At 35.3% G+C, this 20,070-nt stretch overlaps 1 protein-coding gene across 1 annotated transcript; it reads left to right on the forward strand.

Annotated features, from left to right (window-relative positions):
- The first annotated feature begins 11 nt into the window (after window positions 1-11).
- On the forward strand, window positions 12-9,731 carry LOC149785693 (uncharacterized). The gene is made up of 4 exons (XM_089979548.1): window positions 12-159; window positions 6,729-6,834; window positions 8,224-8,344; window positions 9,459-9,731. The coding sequence occupies exons 1-4, from the start codon at window positions 146-148 to the stop codon at window positions 9,596-9,598; spliced, it is 381 nt and encodes a 126-aa protein (XP_089835674.1). The 5' UTR covers window positions 12-145; the 3' UTR covers window positions 9,599-9,731.
- The last annotated feature ends 10,339 nt before the right edge of the window (window positions 9,732-20,070 follow it).

The following is a 20,070-nucleotide window of genomic DNA, read 5'->3' on the forward strand; positions in this document are numbered from 1 at the left end:
AAGCGACCAATGAAATTAATTTACTGTCCACGTGCCCACAAGAGCGCCAACGAATCGGCGGGAAGTTCAGTCGTCTGCCAGTGGAAGAAGGAAGCAGTAGAGAAAAGAGAGTTAATTTATTTTTGCACAGAAAAAACACTTCAAAATGCCAGCTGAGAAGTGAGTAATGATCAAGATGTTTTAATTACAATACAGTTACTGTTATGATATTGGTTTTCAATCAGATCTTCAAAATAATTTAACAGAAAATTATTCCTGAGGTAACTTTTCTTTGTCTTTCCATTTGGGCTGAAAATGTGGGTCACCTGCATAATGAAGAGAACGGCATGTGAAATTGTGTGATTGCTTATGGCCGGCAAATTTCAGTACAGTTTCATTGTTGATTGCATAACCTTTTGAAACCCATTTTCAATCCTTCTTACATATTTTGTGAAAATTAACGACTTTTCATCTATTTCTTGAACACACAAATTCTGTTTCAAAGTTTCAGATCTACCAGAAAGAAGAAAAAAAAAACGTAAAGCTTGATAAATCGATCGAAATGGCAGATTTATGGAAAGCAATAATCATTCTTTTAAATACTTTAAATTCAGATTCATTATTTTTTGTTTACTATGTTTGAATATTTTTATATTTTGGTATGTTTTTCTAGAAATTTCCATCGGCGGCTGACGTAATCTTGAAATGAAAGAAAACGGAAGCCTGAAGTAAAAAAAAATCTCGAATGAAGAAATGTCTTATTACTGTTGTGGACAGACGCTATTACGCTAGGTTGGCATGAACCGACTATATTTAATGGGAAAGATAACGAAAATATGCACACGCGCTATTACATTAAGCTTACTTTATTCAGGTCGAAAATTGTATTGTTCATTTTTCTTATGAGGTCAATAAAAGTTGCTTCGTCTAATCCATTTTTGTGGTACCATACCCATATTTTTCTTATTTGTAACCAAATATGGCACCACTTGTAGATTTTTACTCTGACAAAATTGTCATTTATATATTTCAACCACTTGAAGGAAAAAAATGTTCCTTAATATTTATTTTGTTTCTGTAGCTGAAGAACTCTCAGGCTCTGTAAATAAAAGTTGATTGTTGCAATTTGGTTCTCAGTGCTATAAATTTATTAAAGTAGCAAGTTGCCACTTAACCAAAGTTTTAATTTTATATGCTTTATACTAAGGCATACCAATAAACAGTAGATTCATATGAATGTACAATGAAAACTTTACAACAGCATGGCAAAAAAATTAAATGTAAAAGACCAGAAACATGCCAGAAATATTAACATGGGAAATACAGAGACGTACATGTATTTTCTACATCACCAGTTGCATAATCCTCCAAAAGTTTGTAAACCTGAGCAAGTCATCCATTTACCCAAGAAAAAAGTTGTCCTTTGGGACATTTGCCATATTTATACAGCATCTGTTAGAAGTTTAACATTATCTGTTGACTTGTGCAGACACTACTGCCCTCATTTTCACTGAATTGAAACTAGTCTGTTTCCTCTGACCCTTGCCACCCCAATTTTGTTATTTAAACATTTTATGTTTGGGTGTACCCCAACATAAGTGTCCAAATGTCAAAAAGGGGTGGCATGGGTTAGAGGAAACTCTGATCAAATTGAAACCTTTTTGCCTGTAAGTCTATCCAGTGATTCGGAGTCAAAACTTTGCACCTGATCAGTCGCCATTCCAAGAACTGCCAAAGCCCTTAGTAGTACAATATATCATTAGTAAACCTTACCTCCTATATAAATGCATCATGCTTCTCTTCAGTATCTGTTCTTGGTCAATGTTTAACTGTACTATTTCTTTCCTTTTATCATTGTATCTTGTTCTTGTCTTTTTTACTTTCATCCTGGCCTTGGTTACTAAGGATTTTCTTCCTTTCTCTAAATGAATGTTCTCAACACTACTTTACGAAATTTATTGTGTATTTTGACTCTAATGCCAATGATATAATGATCAGTTTATTTCCCATCTGTCAAACGATCCCCAGCAGCTTTCAACCGCAACAAAACCTGGCATGCATCCAGCTTGACTAGCCTCTTAAATAGGAATCTCAACCTCAAACCACCCAGAGGGCCACATGAGAACATTTTTTATGGCCCAAGGGCCAACACCTTTGTTGTCTCATGACACCTTGTGATACCAATCATTTTGCAGACTGCATGTTCAAGACACCTACTCTTAAAAGATTAAATCTTTTTGTACATTCTAAGGGAAGTGGACTTCATTGCCGCATACATAGTCTGGGGCATCTTTTGCTTTGCAGTACAAATTATAAAAGGTTTGATGCAATCTGCTTGTATCTTCTAGATGAGAACTGTTCCAACATGTGCGAAAATGGTACTGTTACAAGTATGGAAAGTAGACTATGCTTATATCAAAAGATACATATTATTGTCATAGTACACTGCACACTAAAGACAATTATTGGTTGCGTGGATATTTAAAGAAAGAGAAGGGAAAAAATGAATCTAAGGTGACTTTTAGAAAATGAATTTAGCATCATTAAAGCAGATGATGAATCTTTAGCCTCTAAATGATACCAGTGTTCATCTTGCCTTTTATTCTTGTACTTTTCGTGTTATCTCCCCCTTGCAAGGCATTTTGCACTGATGCACAATGATTTTGTTTCTAGCTACTCTTTTGCACTTGCACATCTTCAGAATTTATTTCGCAGCAACCTGTGCCTAGTTGACCAGAATGTGTAGGCCACTAAAAATGTTCATTTTTCCCATGAATATTTTCAGTGAGTGAAAAAGCATCCCAATTATATTATACTGTAGGCAGAATTTCTTCTACTAATATATCTCTAGCAATGAATAAAACTGCTAGTATTTAGTTGCTGCACAGTCTGTTTTTTTATTTTTACCAACATTTCTTTCTCCTTGTGTAGTTGTTTTCATCACGTACGAGACGTTTCCAAACCTGTTTAGGTGCATTATTGTGCATGTTTTTTTATGCCTAGCACCCATGCGCTTTCTGAAGTCTTTTGTTGCAAACAGTTCATAGCCATCACCTTTTTTTGTACGTTTTGTCTGACATTGGTATTATATTTTCTTTGAGTAGTTCTTGAGCCATGTGAACACGAGATAGTACTCTCTGATCACTAATTTTGCAAGTAACATCAATTTTGTTGGTCTTTCCTCTAAGCCATGCCACACATACTAAAGTTTTCATTGAACTCCTACACCATCAAGTTCATGGCATACACAGACATGCCAACACTCGCGATTTAAATCTAGAATAAAATTATTCATTAACCCTTCACTTGCAAGCGCCTTTTGACGCCTGCAGTAAGCATCAGCCATTTTAAGCATGCTTTTGTAGCCCACTTTCGCCGGGGGGGGGGTGTGTGTATTAGACACTAGTCATTTCTACGAATGACCATTACATCAGATCACATGGTCACTGTTTATGCTCTGGTCGAAATCTGCTATTTGAAGTAACTGGGTCATATTCTCCACTCTCCAAGATGGAGGCTGCAGATTTCATTCAGTACTCTCGTTTTCACAATTAGAATCGCAGCTATGAAAGCTTCAATAACTTGGGTAAAGGCTCTAATATTGATGTAGGCAGCAATTAGTTTTTATAAATTATCAAATGCAGATGACTTAGTGATGTAGACGTGGACAAAAAAACTTGTAAATTTCAAGTATGAGAAATGGCAACTACGGTTGGTTGCGCAGCTTCACTGACTTGACGATGAAAAAGTTCTCTAAAGATTTTAAAGCACATAAAAAATTATTATTATGTGAAAAATAATTACACAGCTATAACAATCAAACTTGACTCTTACATTTTTCCACACATAATGTGTACCAAAAATTTAAAATGGTTAAAATTGCTTAACAGCCAGGCCTATGCGTATGGAGTCAAATAAGTAACAAGTGTTCTATTTATAGCGCACTGCACTCGGTAACTTAGCTCTATGAGGTAATGGGTTAAGTGCATGTCATAATAGCAGCAGTGGTCACTAATGCCAATAACAGCCCCATATTGATAGGATGTTTGAACTATACCCAGTTGTTTGCATTGTAAAGTATATAATCTATGTTTAGAACGGATGTTTTACAGACTATCATGTCTTGTATCAAATTCTGATTGTGTTTTCAAGTTCTGCTGTCTTTGAATGCAATGGAATCGAGGATTGCCAAAATTGGTTAAAAGGATAAGAATTTTGAATGAAATTAAGCTTTTTAAACTTTATTCACTATTAGTATATATTATCTGATTTTGGCATTTCTGGTTTTATATTGTATTTTTTTTTTTGTATAGAAATATTTTAACTACACTACAATTCTAAATGCAGGGCTGAGCCATTTTTTTTTTTTTTTAACCACTAGTCCAGGACAAGTGGTTTCAGAAAATTTACTAGTCCCACCTTTCTCTTCACTAGTCCCACCTTAATTTTCACTGGTCCCAAAATGGTAATAAATTGCCAAGATTTGATGAGACATATGTACTTAATCCATAGAAAAAATAATATACAACATAATTTTTTTCTTAAAAGAATTTAATTTTTAAAAACATTGGTAGTTATACATTTGGATTCTTAATGTTCATGTATATATGTTTTAGCTCATGGATTTGAAATTATGTCCATGTATGTCTGTCACCTTCAGAGTCATATTCAAGACTGGGATAACAAGCACACTCGGTATCTGTCATACGTTTTATCCCTCCGTTTTCAAACAAATTTGCCTTCTCCAAATCGCCGTTATTACCTTCCTTGCGAAAATAATGTAGCAAAATCATTTTATCTGCAGAGTAACTATCAGCTTGCTTGACAACTTCTAAAGTGATCATAAGATCAATTTTCGCTTTTAAATATGAACTGAAACAGCTCATTAATTAGCGTAATTGTTTCGCTTCAAACACAATATCGCACATGGAAGTTAATTATCTGTATAATCAATTATAAATTAAAGAATCATTACCGTCATTTAATCGGGAAACCAACACTGATGTCCGTAAAGTACCTTTTTAATTACACTGACTGCTGGATTAAAACCATAGTGAGCTGCTGGTTATGATGTAGATTGAGTAAACTCATTGCAATAAAACCGCTTACAACACTGCTAATTGATCATACTGGCTTTCTTTTGTTTGAAGTGTTTTGATTTGCCAATAATTTGGTTGCTTAGCCCAATATGCAGTCAAGCGGTAACAGGATGTAAATGTATACACAAAGAGGAGTAGAATCAAGTATTCATTACGCCCAGAGGGCATGATTGGCCAAATAAAAGTAGGTATAATGATTAAAGCACAAAAATAAGAACTAGCACAACTTTGTTAAAAAGCACTTGTCCCAGACTAGCAACTTGGAAAATTTTGCCAGACTTCAAAAATGACTAGTCCAGGACATCGGGCTATGAGATTTGCTCAGCCCTGAAGTGAGACATTGACCTTTTGTGCTACATCTGTCAACAGCATCAAAGATACCTGCAACATGTAACAATGGCTGATAAATGTTGAATTTGCAGTTAAAGCGTGTTTAATGTAGTTGAGCAAACTAATGTTGATGAACAAGTTAAATGGCTTCATTCTTAAAGACTTGCCTCTCCTGTAACCAGCTTGGGTATTCCTAGACAGGCATCTGACAAATGTGGATGCAGTAAGGTGGATTTTCCAATATTTCAGGCAGTTTCAAAGAGAATGTTAATATAAATATAGTTTTTTAAAAATTTAAGAACAGTACAGGAACCCTTCATCTATCCACACTTGTATTATCAGCAGGGTACAGTGTCGTGGCCATAATCTTCTGGTGCTCAGTATCTCAACTAGGGCATAACCGATTAGCATTTTTCTACTGATTTCCGGTTCCGGATTTTGGGCATGAAATTTTTCCGATTCCGGATACGATTCAATTAATCGGAAATGCTAAATTAAAAGGTTTTTCGAATTAACTTTTTAAACCGTGTTACACACGTTTTGCATATCACACCGATGTCACAAGGGGAAGGATATGGCAGGACTATAGCAAAATGCAACGAAGTTCAAAGCCACAAAGAATCCATGAAATTTTTTATTTTTTTGCCAGTTCCGACCCATTCTTTGTTCAACAATTAGTTGATCTTGCCGCCAGGCTTTTATTTTCCCGCCTTAATCATTTATGTCGGCAAGCGGCCAGTTCCATCCTGTACTTTATTCAACAATTAGTTGATCTTGCCGCCATGCTTTAATGTCGCAGTCAAATAAAAATAAAACGGGCTTTTGTTTGGTCCTATAAAGTTGGCCTCTTGCGGAATCATTTTCTTTTAATACCTCATTAGCATGTGTCAATGTATTCAATATTATGCCTTCATTATTGAGGATGTTGACATAAACAGGTAGGACTGTATTATATATTTTAATAAATTTAAATCTTTCGGTCTAACTCAAGTATTATCGTTTCACCCCGTTGTGTTGACCATATTGGACTTTTCTGACTTCTTATTTAACTTTATTAACGCACTATCAAATGACACGCAGTGTTAGACACGGTGCTATAGAAATTCAACTTTATTATTTTTATTATCCGAATCGGTCGTTCCTGCCTTGTCCGACTCCGATTAATCGGAAGTTCATACTATCCGGTGGAATCCGATTTCCGGATCAAAAGTCGGTTATGCCCTAATCTCAACTGTCTATGGAAATTTTTATTATATGTGATAAAGGTGGTGTTGAATATTTGGAGTGACAGTGAATTCTCACAATGTTTTCTTTTCTTAGGGAAGTTGTTCAGACTGAAGCAGAGACCAAGGAGGTGACTGAGGCTGTAGAAATTAAAACCAAGACTGTTGAAGATGTCATAAAAGCAAAAGAGGAAGCAGACGAGGTATTGGGCATAAATAATGATGTACAGAACCAATTATCAAAGAAGTCCGTTTCTAGACAATATTAATCTTTTTATATATTTTAGTTTGTTTATGATGGTGTTGTGTTGCTCTTAGAATTGGGCATAGACAACACAGAATCATCATAGGACGTTTATGCAGGCACGAGTGTTGGTACCAGTTCAGTTTTCCAAACTGAAAGAAATGAGGTGCATTTACAATTTAAAATGAATGTATGGACCACTTACCACAAATTGATGCTAACATTTTGGGAAAATTAATTTGCTTTGTTCATTACATGCCGACCCCCAAGGGGTATAAGCATAATTATTACTAAAATGAGTGGCACAAAAATACATTTATTTCTGCTATTTACCTGGGTCTACAGTGACAATTCTTGTCACAAATCGGCTAAATCCATGTGAATTACTATGAAAATACAGACAAAAAATACATTGTTTATATACAACATTCACCTTGACTAGTCTACATCTTGTTTAACTTTCCCTGAAAAGTTGTAAAGTCTAGTCCACAAATTTTTAAATCTGTATTACACAAATGTCTGGTTCCTTTTTTAAAAAAAATTAATGTGCTATTGATTTGTCATTTTTCCCGATGTGACATGTTCAGTTTAACAAAATCTGTCTCCTGACATATTTTAGATGCATAAAATACCCAAAAGTTACATCAATAAAATCCATTTCAATAAATATTTGGCGTCATTGTTTTCAATATAAACTGGTCTGCTTCATAAGTGTGTGTTGGGCTAAAAGTATCTGTAACACCTGGTTTCAAATTCACGATACCCATCTGTTTTCTTGGAAAATGTTGTATATAATTATTATAAATGACAATAAGGATACTGTTTGACATAATATCCAAATGGTAGCACACGTTCAAAAAGCAAGATCAGTAGAAAGATCTGCAGTGGATAAATGTTGTGCATCGTGAGCCTCAAACTACTCGTTATTCTGTCTCGCTCACTCTTAATGTCACAACTGATCTTAACTTCGAAAATTGTTCTGCTATGGAGATATATATATATATATATATATATATATATATATATATATATATATATATATATATATATATATGTGTGTGTGTGTGTGTGTGTGTGTGTGTGAACTAAACAGGCACCTATAGCTACTTTTACTTCCCCAGTAGTTAAGAACAGATGAGCTCCCGGGACCAGTCAACACCTTCAGTATGAACCATGTATTTTTAAACCATAGTATGTACTAATTAGCAACACAGTATGGTACCAGATGGAATTTTATCCCTTTGCTGTAGTGGTATGCTTATTATTAGTTGGGTTTTTCTTTTCTTTTCCATTAATCAATTTTTTCATTGATGAAGTATAATATGGAGAATGCTCAATTTCATTTTAGCCCAAAGAGGTCACTGCAGACTCTGAGGATTCAAAAGATGCAGAGAAGCTTGACAGTGAAGAATCAGAAAATGGGACAGAGACAGAAAATTCAAACCAAAATGCTTGTGAAGAAACAACTGGTATGTAATTCAAAGAAATAAATGAGGTCATGGCTATTGTATTAAGAATCTGTTTCCTAGGTCTCGCTGAACAACTCTTAAATTATGGACTTGAGGGCAAATCTATATAGTTTTCTGCATATTTGACCAGGTATACACTTTCATATTAAATTCACCTGAGCTGTGATGGGAACCAGACCAGCTTCACGTTGGTACCTTGTGTTTGTGGTCCAAACACACACATTATCAAAGGATAAAAATTGTCCCTAATTGAGTGTGAATGTCTCAAATTGCAGAGCCTGTTCATAAATCATGTCCCTGTGGAAAAAATTCTTAACTTTTCTTTTTTTCTTCCTTTTTTTTTTTACAAAAAAAAATAGCAAAAAGAAATAATGGCAGATGTTGAACCTTGTCAGCAATTTCATTGATTTCTAACATATCAGTTTCCAACAGTTTTTGTTCCTTTCTGGTTACTTCTGGTAAATTGTGATTCAAGACGAGTTTCCAGCATATAGCAGGCTATTATTTAGAAGTTTCTGCCCTTCCCAGTCTTGTCAGGCAATTTGTTTCATGTGATTGGCTTTACATCATTTGTGAAGGTCGTTACTTCAAAATGTCAGTTATTGTAAAGTCCACCCCCACACAAAAAAGATGCATAAAGCGGTTTAGACTATTCTGAAGCTTCATCCATTATCAAATCTTGCCTTGAGAGCTGTTCCCTTGGTACTATTTGCAGTGTGAATTTCTGAGGAAAATAGATGCAAAGAGCTTTGTATTGTAAATAGTTTTATAATCATAGATAGGCATTATAATATATTTTATTATATGATTTTTGATCCAGGAATTGTAATTGAGTACCCTAAGGTTCATAGTACATTGCATTCCCCGTAGCACGAACAGCTCTGAGTTTGGTGATCCATAACTACTTGTTTCATTAAATAGGGATTGAAAATGAATTCTATTTCTTGCATAGGTTTGACTCTCTTGATAGCATTTGTCATTTTATTACTGTGTTAGCTATGTCATCAGTAGAATGGTATGAAAGCTACATTACTTGAAAGAAAACAAATTATAATACTTTTTTCAATTTAAGGCAACAAAGATTTATTGAAGCTCTGATTTTTCTCGTAACCAGGTGAAAAAAGATGCTTAGAAAATGAAGGCGAGGAAAATTCCAGTCCATCAAAAAAGACAAAGACAGACAGTGCAGATGATTCTGAAGACAATGTGGATGCAGAAGCAGAATCAGAAGAAGCACAAGAAGAATCTGCTTAAAGCATACCAATCTGTGTTGTATCATATCATGTGACTTTTGTCTCATTCAGACTGTTCATCTCGTATTTAAATCAAGTACATATTTTAGTATGTTGATTGGTTAGTATTGATGTAATAAATGTCGTGATTTTAATGCATTTGTTCTGATTGTTACTTTTGCCGGCTATTGCTTTAACTGCATTAGATTTCATGAATCAAATTTAGTATCATGCATTCTTGGTCAAAGCAAAGTTTCTATTGAAATAGAAGCAAAATATAAAAACCTACAGATTTACTAGAATAGTATCCATCTGTTGATTTTTAAAATAAATTTGATGAAAATCACATTTGAATTTTTAAATTGATCTGCATGGATGTCCTATATGGTTTGTGCAATGTGCCTTGTATCATTGTTGTCCATAAGGACAATGGAAAAGGTCATATATCCATCAACTTTGAGCTGAAGGCAGTTTGTCAATTCAAATTTAGCCGTTTAAATGCTTCCCACATTTGAATCTGGATGTTTTCCATAAAATAAACCTGAAGATCATTGTTGAATGTCTTTTTGTCATGAGACACTAAATGTTTCATGTTCATATTAAAGCAGATGTTAAATGGAACAAGGCAGTATATTTTCAAGGTAATGGATGAAAGGTTGTGGAGGGGGGGGTATGTACCTAACAAACAGCAATTTTTTTGGAAAACTGCAGTTGAACTGGGTTTTGGTTTTATGATCCTGACAATCTGATTAAAATCGGATCTCCATTGTTATGCATGAAAGTGACAGTTTCAGGGTCCTGTTATGGTAACATTTGTTAACATAATCACAAATTTTATCAAACCTGATGTGTACATCATAGGACGAGAGTCTGCCTAGTTGCTGCACCATGTTTCTGTGCAGCAAATGCTATACCTCAGAAGCCCCGATATCTGGAGACAACAGTGATTGGTGACGATTTTTACGGAAATCCAGGAATCATCTGGATTCAGAATTCAACAAAAATACATGGACACATGCAAAGTGCCGCAAGAGCTGAACTGAATAGTGAAGACATGGATTCACACATTTGAACTGACATTAGTCTTTGATTTTGTTTTGGTGATTTTATTTAAGAAGCTATGGATCCGTTGGGTATTATAATGTAGCATAGGATGACCAAACAACCGTTGTGGTTGAAAATGAAACTCTGCTTGTCTGTACCTTAGTTAAGTGTGCTTAGTACTTGAATGAAAGGTCCTGACCAGCAAGGCCAGTTAGTAGCTGGCCTTGCCTTCCTAAATACATTGTTAGCTTTTGGGTACAAGTAATTTTAGTTTGAGACCGTTCCTGTGGCCTAATGGTTAGAGCGCCCACCTCAGACGAGGGAGGTCGTGGGTTCGAACCCCATCCGAATTGTACCAAAGACTAAAAATGGCACTAACAGCTGCCTCACTAGGTGCTCAGCATTAAGAGGTTAGTGTTAGGACTGGTTGGCCTGATAGGACAATGTGACTGGGTGGGACATCATGCTAAGTGTCTGCAGCCTTATGCCCCAGTACTAGACATCACTCTACACTGCAGTTATCTTAGCGATATGACTTAAAGTTATTAAAGCTATGTTGAAAATCAATTGCTATTCCACAGATGTGTGTTCCCAGCTGGAATGTGACTAAACGTCATCAAACACTGCTGTATCGAGCTGAATATATGTATATCACAATAATAGAGGGAGTATTGTAATCACAAGTAACAGGAACAGTCGTCATTCTATATGAATCCAATGGGGGTACAAAAATGAATTTGGGGGAAATGTATTGGCATTCGGAAAAATAAACTTTTCATAGAGTGGGAGAAGTTTTTCAAACTAGAAAATGAGAATAAAATGAAATAATGGAAACTGAAATACCGATTGTATTTTGTAAATGTACAATGAAAGAAACACATTAATATGCAAAAATGAAAGGATGAAAATCCACACTTTACAATTGCTCCACAATTTATAATTTATATACATTTAAGTAATGCAAATAGAGGATATGTCCAGGTTAAAGAGGTTGTTTTGCAACCCAACAATGACGTCTTTTAAAATTTATAATTCGAATGCGACATCATTCCTGGCATTCAACCAATCAAACACCACTATCGTCCTACTTAAAGCCTGTTGGTTTATGTCCTTTTGAACCTTTGTCTTTGATAGTGAAAATCCTTCTAGCCTGTTTGTTTTGTTTGAAAACTAATATATTTAAGCAATAACAATTTGAAATGTATTTCCAAGATTCATTTTGAGAAATTCTATGACTACTGGAACCTGGCATCAACATGTTATTGACACATTCCAGAAAAGAAAGCAAAAAAATATTGTCGGAAAATTTAGGTTGCACTAAGAAATTTATTTGCATTTTCTGTCAGTGGATGAAATGAGTCATTTTCAGCATCATGTGTACAATCGTGAGCAGTCAAACATGTACTGACAGATGATGCAACATTAACAACAAAAAAAGGCACTGTCTGCTGGGAAAGATGGTTGTTCGTATAATGCTGGGAAATAAAGCTGTGGTCATACAATATATCCAGTTAAAAAAAACATTTTCTTGTATGTCGGTGCTATTGTAGGGTGGCTCCAAAGGGTATGAGCAGCAAAAACTGGTGCTAAAGTACCCTTAATCTTTCTGCCAGTACCATTTTTGACACCACCCAACAAGTTGTAACATGCCACAGGCAGTGCCTTAGACCAAATGGTGAAGAAAGCAGCTGCATAAAGCACCAAAAATGAAGAGTTCTCATTCTGTCAGGTGAAAAGTCCTTGAATTTTGCAAATATTGACGAAAGTTTGAAAGTACCCAGGAATTTTCCCTTTACGCCCAAAACAGTTACGTAACTGAGTCGTAACTGAACTGATTGCGAGTTGAATTTAACCAGAATATTAGGAAGTTCCAGTATGGATCTTTTGGGTGCTTGCCATAAATATTTTTGTTGAGACAATCCAAACGCTCGGTGGATTAGGTTAGTCTGGTAGACTTTTTGTTTCACGGACAGCTTGATATCGGTATATTTTTTTTTATATGGAAGAAATGAAAACCAGTCTAGCATCACAAGGTAGCATTAAAGCGTAGCCGCTTTACGGATGTGCTAGCAAACGTTTTTTTAACGAGTTGACCTGCATGATATCGAAATGAAAATTGATACATTGTCAAGCTGTATATCAAAAGTAATGAATGGTTTATGGGGGGGGGGGGGGCACATAGTTGAAGGTTTGACTAGGGCACCAAATTCCATGGCACCCACCCTGTCGACTGGCGCATTTAGTCTAAAAATACATATTACCATATTATGTATGTTAATAAAGGACAAAGACTAAAAAGAAATTAATTGGAAAAAAATTTACTTTTAGAAACGATTTGATTTACCATGCACACGTGTTCATCGTCCAATTTGATGTATATTTTGTTTGTTTGGCATGTATTAACCCTATCGACACTGGCGGATCAAGCAGATGTTTCTGTACATTTGGGTCAGTGAATTTCACTGCATCCAATCAAAACTGAGTTGTTCCAGTTTGATCACTACCTACATGATCGACAAGGGGAGCAATACACATGTCCTTTCATCTATGGTACGTAGGCATACTTTACATGTTAAATTTACAAAGTATCCTTTTGAAGTCAATAGCCTCCATTTACGGCCGATGTACAATGCACTGCTGTTACATGCTATTGTTCGGTTGATATTACATACTAAGGGAGGAAACTTGTAAAATACAATATATGAATCTAAGACAAAGTCATAAAATACCTGAACGATCCACCAAGGCGTAGATAGGGCTAACATATCGGAACCTTGGCTAGTGAAGATGCTCCGTACCAAACAGGAAGAATTGGCCAAGCAACAGAGAAACTTGTAACAAAAAACGTAATTTGATATGTAAAATACTTAAACAGAAATGATAACAGGGTGTGTGATTGTTCACAGCAAAAAATCAAAACTGATACCAAAGCTAATCAAGGCTCATGATGTATGAAATCTATTATGGCAACATCAAGATGCGGTACTGTGACATCAAGATGCTGTACACGAACATACATTTGTTCATACTGCATATTGCAATGAATGGACGAACAACTTTTGGTTAATGAATTTGATATAAGTGATTATTCAAATGATCATTTTGTTTAGTAACACCAACAAAAAATATTAAGCTCAAGGATAACTGAGCGGACAAACCCACAGAGGAATGTGTGGGACTTAGCCCTAAACTGGACTCGACTGGTTGTCAGTACTGGACACCAATCTATGAATATTTCTCTATAGCCGCATACAGCCACCATGAGATTGTGAATTATTTCATGGCTGATGTGCTAGCCCATTAAAACATTAATTGGTGGTAGTTTCTGTATCCCTAGGTTTGACATACAGTTCGTCCCGTACAAATGCGCTGGTAACGTTTTGGCTGTACAAGGATATCAATTCGGCTTGAAATTGTAAATACATAGATAGACCATACCGGGGCAGAAGCACGACGTTGCCCATCTTTTTAAGTCTCCCTGTGCATACATATATGGGTCCAGTTTGCATGTCGATCAGAAGTTGATGACACCAAAGAAGACAATGTCAATCCAGTACGCACAGGTTAGGGTACTTGGTCATGATACCTCAACCCCATTTGTGGAGGTAAATCACCACGATAGTGTCATGACTGACTTCCCACATGTGTAACTGTCGGTTTGGCTATACGAACGGTTTAAGATTCCTGTCCTTATATACTCATCAGGATGGCGAGGCAGTGCTACCTGCTGGATACTGGTAACGAAAAATACTCTATGCTCCCGCTTTTACATTTTACATGATCAAATGGCCAACCTCAGAATTGCGATGGGACATGCGCCAACTGGGGTTCCTGAAAATAGGGTAACAATCCCCAACTGCATCCGATTGCGATAGCGGTATAAGGCGTCGTCCTTCCAATTTTGGGTGGGTGGGCCCGGTAGCACTCCCCACAAGACACAACTGATTCTGCATTCGGATGAATATTTAGTAGACCTGCACTGGTCTTGTGTCTTTTTCGTCGTTTTTCTTTGCTTAATTTTGTTAAGTACGGCCGACCATGTGTCCTCTGAATGAAAATTGCACTCACTGCAAGATGAGAGATGTACATTTGGTACACGCCAGGCAAAACTTATGTGTGTCTTCCCATGCTTTGAATTTCTTGCGTTTAGAAGAAATATTTCTAAAACAATAAAACAATGGAAACAATTTTTTTTTTTAACCCGGACTGCTGGATTGGTTATACAGTTACTGCTGAGGTTCAACTTGCTCTACCGGTAATTTATTTGATCCAGTGTTGAACCCCTCTCCTTTGTTTAACTCTATACGTTTAAAGACACACCCAAGTCGTGTAGCATCTCCAGGAGAGAATAAGGAAAACCCAGGGACATCATTGTGATTATTTTATTATGTGTCTGCTGAGAAAAATATGCTATGGTCATACTGCGAAGGCCAATCACTGTTCTTTATCTGCTAACTTGGTAGTAAATCTGTTTATCTGCAATTGTTTGTAATGGCCATTAACACATATGGTTCAAAACCGCCGTGAAAACAATTTAACAGGCAAACACTCTAGTCAACACAAATAACAATCGTATAAGTAAATTTTTTGGTGTTATTGATCTGATCGAGTAAAATGTATTCATTTTTTTTTATATTTAATATATTTTACTCAAAGTTTCAATTTTTGAGCTATGCTTCAACCTCTTTCCTTTCTTTGTGATCACTAGTTTGCGTCCATTTTCCTCTTTGACGTTATTTGTTTAGAACTGAATTTGTAAAGAGAATCACAAATTGAAATGGGCATTGTTTCATTTTTGTCATTTAATTGGGGCAAAGATATTGTTTTGTGTTTATGGTAACCAATAACAAAATATTATTTCAGTGAAATCGATAGTTACGTCTCTGCTTTCGACTGCATTTGTAAAATATACTCCTTTATAACAGAGTGAAGCTAATGTGAAATAATTGTCTTTTTGTATAGGCAAATTCCGTATCCAGATACCGGGGAAAAAAAAAAAAAAAACTTGTATCCTGCATTCCATGTAAGTTTATTTAGCATATCCCTTTCTTTAATTTTGTTGTATCCTTCCCTAACGATGTCACTGACATATTGGATCTATGTACTATTTATTTTAATTCTAACTGCGTCTTTATTTATTACAATTTTTTTCGTACCTGTTGTACTCGATGATGAATGTTTATCTGTTTAGCATATCATCAGTATCGTTCAGCTGACTGATAGCAAATGTTAATATTTCATCAGCTATTAACACTTTGTTATGTACTCATTTTGATTTAATTTCTCAGCAACATACCAGTGTAATGCTAATTTCAGCAGCAGGCAAAGGCACAACTATGCCAAAAACTAGTAAAATGTCACTGAAAATTGGTCAAAATATGTACCATATTTTTGGAGCTATACGTCTTGGAAGAGTTTTCAGAGGAAACATCTATCAGAAACGTATTACCCTTTGCTGATGTTAATGACAACACAGATGAAGAAAACTAGTTTTAAGTCATTTAAATTTTCTTTAACAGCACTTAAACCTCTTTCAGTTTATTTTATTTTCAAGAAAATAGATTTAAATTAGCATTCGTCTTTACTGAAATGCCTCTCCAAATAGAAAGTAACATTCCTTACGTTACTGACAAAAATGTAATTATAAAATTATTGCTTAAAAACAATTAAATTTGAGATTTTTGACGAAATCAATGAGAAAAATCTCTCGTTTCCATATATTCTTAGATAGGTAAATATTACAAACGTGTCTAGCGGCATATGTAAGAAGTACTTTTTTGTACTATCCGTGGTTAAATGCATCAACAACAAAGCAACCAGAACATATTCAATTAGGAATAATTTCAGTATGTGCAGATTCATTATCTTCTTTCTACAGTTTGAAATTGAAATGTTTGAATCTTGTGAAATATGCCATAACTGCAGATATAGGAAAACCTGATTTGAACAAACATTAGTCCAGTGTGAAGTATCTAACTGCGCCTAATGTGATTTAATCATATTTAGTTCCATCTGTAACCTGTTTCAATTACCGAGCTGGAGAAATTTCTTAGACAGTGATGTCACAGCGTAAATAACATGACAATGACTAAGAAATCTGAGCAGCGTTATTATTGACTAAAATATCATGTCTTCTTGATGTCTTTTTTATTTATCTTTCCACGAATTTTTAGGTCATTGTTATCAGCTATCTGCTTGCGTGCTTCATTTACAACAGTGTTCAGTTCAAGTTGTACTCTTCAAATTCTCTAGAAATGCAGTTATTGCAACACTTTTCTTATACAAATCCCGATTCTTTTCATTGTTGGACTTTGTTGAATAAAATCAATGTAGCATAATTTGAAACAGAGCATAGTAGATTCATTCAGCCTCTCATTGTAGTCATATGACCGATATCTGTTACTAGCCTATTATGGAATGTGTGGTATATACATGATGACCTAATAAAAGTTGTATTGCTCTGAGAACAACGTCTGGTGTTATCTGACTGGTATGTCCCCTACCAGTGGACAATATATCAACAGACTTTTACCATTTCTTCGCAATTTAAATATCTGACGGAGATGATGATCATTTTGACTATTTTAAATCCATTGTGTAAAGACGATGATGCGTCAGATACAGAGATTAAAAGAAACAGAAGTTAATGCTTCTCGAAATCAAGCTATTCGTTTTCTAGAATAAAGCATAAACACGTTATGTTGATGTGACATCGATTCTTAACTTTTAAAACAAATTCTGGACTTATGCAAGGAGAACATAAGGAAAGGCCTTGACAAGAATAAATACCATTTGGAGAAACATGAACTGGACAGACAACACAAGACAGTCTGTTCTGCAAAACCAGGTGAAAAGACAGTTAATTATCTCAGAATGACAACATGAAACCAACGCTAGAACAACAGCACCCGATCCCGACATTGTTAAAACCTTCAAGGCTAAATTTGTTAACACTGTTAAGACTCTCGGGCGTTAACAATGTATACTTTTATACTGTACAGTATACGTTATGTGCCTTTAAGGCTTAACATCGTTAACTGCCACTTGGACTGTTCTTACGCATGTGCGTCATTGTCTGTCAAACATCCGCGACAGGGCTCCAGAGCTGAACATTCAGTGAATATTTTCCGTAGGGGTCGGGTGCCCAGCATTATGTCAGGTCATACTGAAAAGGAGTTGTATGATACAATAAGCTGGACAGAAGAAACGATAAATTGGTATTGCCTATTGACAGAAGAAGCGATAAATTGGTGTTGCCGACTGACGGGACTGAATATAAATATATCCTCTAGAAACAACAATTAACCAGACTACCAATGCAAGTACCCAAGGAAGCTGAGGTGCAAATGTTTCGCTCGTGCACGTTGTAGTAAATCAATTAGGACAGTTGGAATATTAGATAGATAATTGTTTGGTGTGTTTCACATCACCCGAAGATTATTTGCCACACAAAAAGAAAGATAAGGAAGCTGTTGAAATTTCCACCTTAAGGATAAAAGCTCTGAAAACTGAACCTGACCATCTTGTCGAGCAGTTAAAAAGAAACTTGAGAAACTTAATCAAGATTACACTTATCTCGAGAAAAAAAAAATATTACAATAGTGGACTTGACAAAGTTATAATTATGATTTCACAACTAATTGCAAATGTAAGAATTTACAAGATCGACATAAACGAAAGAAGTGATAAATGAACACTTCCTCTCGGTGAATGACTCAAAGACAATATCAGCAGTTATAAGCAAAGACAATATCAGCAGTTATCAGCAAAGACAATATCAGCAGTTGTTCTGTTCATGTGCATAGTGTAGCTTTGTCTGATGGTGCTCCCTGTTCAGCAAAACCACCTACTCCAAAAGTATCATTTTTGACATTAAAAATTGCTTTATGAAAAGTCGGCAGAAGTAGCATTAACATGTGTTATGGCGTTTTGATCAGTTGGTTATTAAAGAGTGCTGGACAAATCGTTTTTCTTTTCTACTTGAATAATGTATTTACTCCTTTTTTACATTAGTGCCATTTTAAGTGTATTGTTGAGCAAAGGTGTAAACGAACCAAACAGTAAGATTAGAAGTTCATAAACTATTTCAAAAAGCAATTCATGGTAGTGACTGCAACCATTTAGTATCAAAACATTTTTGCCGAGTATAACTTAGTGATCTATTCAGGTTGACACATCGCGCTTGTGCTCCGCCATTTCAACATTCGGAGAGTAGGTCCGTCGTGATAATATTTTTGTTCGTTACATAATTTGTACACACTTTGTCTTCTTTTCTGGCCTCAGTAGGTTCTGATCGTACTGTCTCATTGTTCATCATTATTTTGAATGAAATTATCTCCTGGACCGGTACTGATGGCAGGCTTTAAACCAACTTTAAACAAATCACTGTATTTCTGCAAATTTATATTTGATACAACGATTCTATCCATTTTCATAACCAAGTACATCGTTAACAATAATACACCGTCACCACCGACAGGATATCCTAGTTGCAATTTTGAAGCTGTTATGTATTTTTTAAATTGTACCAAGCTGTTTTTGTCTGGTTAGAAACTCAGATATCATTCATTACTAGCCTTATTAGCTATTTACCAGTATATATACTCTCAAAAATACCGAGCAAGAGATGTTCTATTTTACGCATGCAAACTTAAAATACGCGTCAAATGTGATCTGATAGTCTGATTCAATCTAACTATTCTTTAATCGGTAAGACCGCTTCTGTCTAGCCGAAATAAATAAACTCAGTAGGCCCATCATTGTCTGCCACAGAATTAATTTTGTCAGCTGGATGTTCTCCCATATTAAACAGTACACGGCTCTTAGTTATATTTACAGATTTGTGGCAGATGTAGAATACCCCGAAACCATGGTGTTAAATTTTATGTTCTTCTAGCCCATTATCAATCAGGTATTTTCTTTCCTTCCTGGAGGTGTTTCCAGTAGTACTTTGGTGGGATTTTAAAACTGATGCAGATCAAATTTAATTGTTTAGTATTTCACTGAATGCATCTTCATCATGTAGATGTTTTACAATTTTAGACTGAATCTGGGAAAATAATTGAATACTGATTTGACTAAATCTGCTGCAAATTTATCGGTGAAATATTTGTAAAAGAGATCCCCAAACCAGATGCTGCCATCCACAGTACCCAATTTAGCTGGTTCTGACAAACTTTCGCGTTACGTTGTGACTTGCACCCCTTTCTTTTAAGTCGTCATAGACAAATTTTAATGTGAAATTATCAAAAATGTTTAATGACTTGTGTGTGAACAATAATAGTTTCAGCATAGTAAATTTTAATCTTCTTAAATATGATTGACGTATGAATTTGATTATGTTACGTAAACAAATTTATTGTGTTAAACTGAAAAATTACTTGGGTAAGTTTTTGTAGATGCTAGTACTTTAATCTCTTGTACAGTTAGAGAAAGTGTTAGATTTGCTAA

This window comes from Sinohyriopsis cumingii, chromosome 13 (genome assembly GCF_028554795.1).
Source record: "Sinohyriopsis cumingii isolate HCF-2022 chromosome 13, ASM2855479v2, whole genome shotgun sequence".
Classification (NCBI taxonomy): domain Eukaryota; kingdom Metazoa; phylum Mollusca; class Bivalvia; order Unionida; family Unionidae; genus Sinohyriopsis; species Sinohyriopsis cumingii.

Excerpts from the sequence above, each read along its gene's own strand:
- LOC149785693 (XM_089979548.1), top strand. Across the intron at positions 6,835-8,223 it reads CAAAAGAGGAAGCAGACGAG|CCCAAAGAGGTCACTGCAGA; the intron begins GTATTGGGCATA and ends ATTTCATTTTAG. Across the intron at positions 8,345-9,458 it reads TGCTTGTGAAGAAACAACTG|GTGAAAAAAGATGCTTAGAA; the intron begins GTATGTAATTCA and ends TCTCGTAACCAG.